General features: G+C 35.1%; 1 protein-coding gene across 1 annotated transcript; it reads right to left on the bottom strand.

Annotated features, from left to right (window-relative positions):
- Window positions 1-690: 690 nt before the first annotated feature.
- On the bottom strand, window positions 691-2034 carry LOC127879354 (uncharacterized). The gene is made up of 2 exons (XM_052426129.1): window positions 1320-2034; window positions 691-1055 (listed from the first exon to the last, which is right to left on the bottom strand). The coding sequence occupies exons 1-2, from the start codon at window positions 1966-1968 to the stop codon at window positions 913-915; spliced, it is 792 nt and encodes a 263-aa protein (XP_052282089.1). The 5' UTR covers window positions 1969-2034; the 3' UTR covers window positions 691-912.
- Between the last annotated feature and the right edge of the window lie 2512 nt (window positions 2035-4546).

Below are 4546 nucleotides of genomic sequence, written 5' to 3'. Positions count from 1 at the left end.
GCCCGCCCGCCCCCCCGCCCGCCCGACAACATCAATCTATAAGCCGAGATTTTTTCGAAAAAAATCCGGCTAAAAACTGAACTTGTATTGATTGTGACGGAGCGTGTTATTTGGTCGTTCTTAAAACCATTATACATGTTTTATCTGTTCTTAAACATGAGACAAACACACAAAGAAATTCTAATAAACGAAAACAGACAAACAACAGCAATTACATAGCATTCGTAACGGAGAGTCAAGTTGTTACCAGTATAGCAACAGTCCTAGTACGGTCATTAAAGCCACACAACTTATTTGGCATAGTAAATTAAAGTATAAATAAGAAACATGTTTTATCTATGCCATTAAGAATATATCTGGTGGTTACAAAGTAGAAATCCGTCCTTTTTGCGCTGTAAAACTTAAAAACAATAGCGTTTGTCGAAATGGACGTTTACGTCTAGAAATCCTAGTTACGGTTTTAAAAGCGGTATCGTTTGAAAAATAATAAATTACTTGCTAACTAGGCTATAGATTTAATTTTATCTATGCCAATTAGAAAATATTTGGTGGTTACTAGGTTGAAATCCTTCTTTTTGCGCTGTAAAATTAAAAAATAATCGCGTTTGTCGAAAAGGACGTATACGTATAGAAATCCTACTTTTGGTTTTAAAAGCGGTACCGTTTGAATAATAATTAATTACTTGGAAACTAGGTAATAGATTTAATGACAATTATGCACACTTTCAAATTGCATCTACCGGTATATGTATTGATTAACATGTATTTCATTTCAAGGTCAGAGGCAAAGTGTGTGGCTTTAAAGTGTTTTGTTGAGTTAAATTTTCGGGTCCAAAATAAACCTTTTCACCTTAACGACACAATAAAGCAGATCGTTTTTCTACCGTGTTTTTCTATCGTGTTAATGTTTTATCACACACTGTCGTTGAATGGCGGTTTTGCGCTTGTATGCACACGTGACTTCCGGTTATTGTAAACCCTGACTATACGCAGGGTGGCCAGAAACCCTGTGGTGGCTATGGTTACATAGAAGGACATTAGAATAAACAGACACACTGAAACAAAAAAAACATAAAGATTGAGTTAAGAAGAGAAATATAGATCGAGTATTTCATATATTTCTGCATATAATTATGACAGCATTTCCTTATACATACATTTAAAATACGTATATGATTATACTGTGTATTTAAATAATGCATTCTGATGAACCAAAATCGTTACTTCTACTCCAAATAAACAACGATTAAGATGCGTGTAAAAATGCTTTAATTCACTGATTAGTGGTATGCGTTTGATGAAATAGTAAACTATCTTACATCTTAAACTTCCCCTACTGTACAACATCCAAGACCCAAGATAGCAACACTGATCATCGCAAGACATTCCCTGCGTATGAGCCACCGCCCGTAAATAACTCGAATCCCCGTGGCCAGCACTGTTTTCAACCACTTTTGTTGTAGATGATCGCACCAGAAGGGGCAGCGTCGAAGTTGTTTGAATATCGCTTCGAAGCGTAGTACTCGGACTAGTGTACTCGTTATAATCCGATTTACTGGTGACTGTTGGTGTCGAAGGTAGTGTCTGCGCTTCAACTTTTGCACTAGGCAAACTCGCTTTTGCCGTGGTGTTATATAGGTGTGGGCATTCAGTTTCACATATGCCCGTTTCTTTGACGTCATTTTGTATTACGTTACACGATGTGCCGCAGGTTTCCGGTGGAAGTCTCTTGTCACAGCAGATGCTTCGTGTCCGGGAGGCCAGGGAGAGATTTCCGGGTACGCCTAGGCCGCAAATTACACAATTCCATGGAAACCAGTTGCTCCATTCGCAATATTGTTGCAACGTCTGGTTTGTTTCCAACACGAAGCATAAACCCGAAGCACTTATTAATGGAATAGGCCCATAAAGGAAAACGATTACCAGAACTCTCACCAGCTTTGTTGAGACGGTAGAATATTTCCACATGGTAGAAACGATATGGATTGCTCTGTGAATCAGTTGATAATAAATAGCTTTCAAATGTGTCCTTCTTTATTTATCTTGAGTCTTACAGTGACTTTGGCATGCGCCGAGCTCGTAGATAAGGGCCAAAATTTTGTATATACATAAAACGAAAGCTTTAATTGATTAAAGTGGAATTAAAGTTAATGAACATATACTGTTAAAGCTGTTGCATTTATTTAAATAGCCTGTGTTATCTGCCGTAAATATTGGAGGCGTTATTAAATGCTAAATAGCAGAATAAAAGACGTTTTTTAACGAAGCAGTAGAGCGCATTAGACAACAAACACAACAATAGCGTGCTCAACAAGGAGAAAAACAATAAAAGATAAAAAAAAATACATCATGAACCCAATAAAAGGATGAAAATTAACTGCGTTTGTTTACTGTATTTATTAGGGAGAAAACATTTTAGTATGGCTCACATGTTATTATTTCGACATTTCGACGCGAGCGGAAATAAAGAGTCCAATTACATCTCGTATCTAGTTATTTCCGCAATGACGCTTCACGTGATTAATTGAAAAATTATTTTTCTATTTAAGTTATAATCGCGCCGTGATCTGGGCCTTAGCAAAACTCCAATATCGAACCGATTTACGAACATAATTATATCGGCGCCATGTTGAGTTGAACTGAGATTCTTGCGGGGGAACGACGACAGAATGCCGTATTTTATATCGGACAGACATCACGCCGTGGTGCAAGTCTGATCTCGATCTAAACAGCGATATAGGACCGATATGCAAATATAAATCGCCCCGATATCGGGCCGATATTAAATAATTGACATGCTCTTAGTGTTCGTTCACTAGCTGTCTTACTTTTCAAAACAAAATATAAACAATGAACGAAAATCTTGACCCCATAAGATACTAATTTCAAACTTCAGCGTGCATTTAGTTGGTAATGTTTTTAGTGTTGAAACCAGCGCTTTAAGATGTTATAAGTTCTTTGAATATTTGAATCACTTTTAACCATCAAATCATAGACTGCATGTGTATGAAATATCTAATTTTCATAAAGCCATTTTAATTCTATATAGATGCGCGTGACCTCAATGCAATTACTTCGAGCTTATCTTAGAGTGAGATGTGAAAGAAAATATTAATATGATGGAATTTAAAAAAGCAAGTCATGGGAGGGATTTTAAATATTTAAACCTTTTATTAACATCGCCGTAAGTCGTCAATATACGTAACTCCGAACATTGCCCAAATATGCGCGAAAATAAATTATGAACTTGAGAACGCGCCTCATAGAGTCTATTACCTTCGCGGTGTAAAGGTAGAGCATTCAATTTTAGCACAAGAGAACCCAGGTACAAATCGTTTGGCATGCAAACCGTTCGTAATATTTATGATATTATTATGTTGTTAATACCTTATATGACGTAAAAAATAGGAACTATTGTTAAGTCCCTTTATTAAAAGTGAATTTCCTCAAAATGCTCAATGTTTTATACACTTTTGTTTGTTCCACTATTGGTTGAGTTTGAATCATTCATGATGTTCATATAGTACAACATATTTTGCAAAAATAAATGAGTGTTTGACAACAAAACAATAATAGCGCGGGGAGGGATAGAGGGAGTTGGCACCTAAACACGTCTGAGAATCCTTAAACGTTCAGTTTTGTTTCTTTCTAAAACTTGAAGTGTTCATACATAATAATTATATTACAGTTATTAATCCTTTAGAAAGTATTTGTCTTCACTCCAAGATGATAAATGCTTTCAGTTCAGACTATTTTGCAGTCTTCTAAAATCATATGTAAGCCCACTTTTCAATTAACATAAGGTGAAGTTATACTATCATTCTCTCATTTTTTTACCTGTTAAACATTTAACATTTTAAATCAACTGCTACGTTGTCGCTCACTGACATTGTTGACTGGTTTATACTGGTAATATGATATACCGTAAGAATGTATTCAAATGTTTAATGTTAAAAATTAAAATGCAGATTCATTATGTTTCTTTTCTTTTATAAAATGCGACATTAATCGTAATCTCAAAATGAATACTTGCTTGAAAGAGATACACAAATGTTGCATGTAGGACCTTTTCGGTTCATTACAACTCGTGTTCATAATTTAAGGTTAGAAAATCATAATTAAATTCGTACGCAATATTATGACGACTTGTTTTTTATAAACATTCTACACGTTTGACCTAACGTGTGATGTTTCACACAGCGAGGCTAGATAAATATCAAAATAATTATTGATTGTATAACAGACAATAAATCCTGATGGATTAAACAATTCGCAGTTTTAAAAAATCATTTTCAGGGACTGTAACATCCCCGTACAGTTAACCTCTCTATATAAATGTTCATTTTACAGCGTCTTAGGGTAACAATGTTATTTGAGTGTGTATATTTTTTAATATATACGAACATCTAGGTAACAAAACAACACAAAAGTTATTCTGTCTCGTTTTGGATGAAGCTCTACCATACGCTGTCAGTTTGTTTCCGGTGTATCCATACATTTTGTTTAAATGCCATGACTTTTACATAAGACCGAACATATTTTTTCA

The sequence above is a fragment of the Dreissena polymorpha genome, chromosome 4 (genome assembly GCF_020536995.1).
Source record: "Dreissena polymorpha isolate Duluth1 chromosome 4, UMN_Dpol_1.0, whole genome shotgun sequence".
In the NCBI taxonomy this organism is placed as follows: domain Eukaryota; kingdom Metazoa; phylum Mollusca; class Bivalvia; order Myida; family Dreissenidae; genus Dreissena; species Dreissena polymorpha.
Note: the sequence above shows the minus strand (reverse complement) of the source record. Positions and strands in the feature narration are given on the sequence as shown.

Excerpts from the sequence above, each read along its gene's own strand:
- LOC127879354 (XM_052426129.1), bottom strand. The coding sequence starts at position 1,968 with ATGTGGAAATATTCTACCGTCTCAACAAAGCTGGTGAGAGTTCTGGTA. Across the intron at positions 1,056-1,319 it reads CAGTAGGGGAAGTTTAAGAT|TGTGTCTGTTTATTCTAATG; the intron begins GTAAGATAGTTT and ends TTTTTGTTTCAG.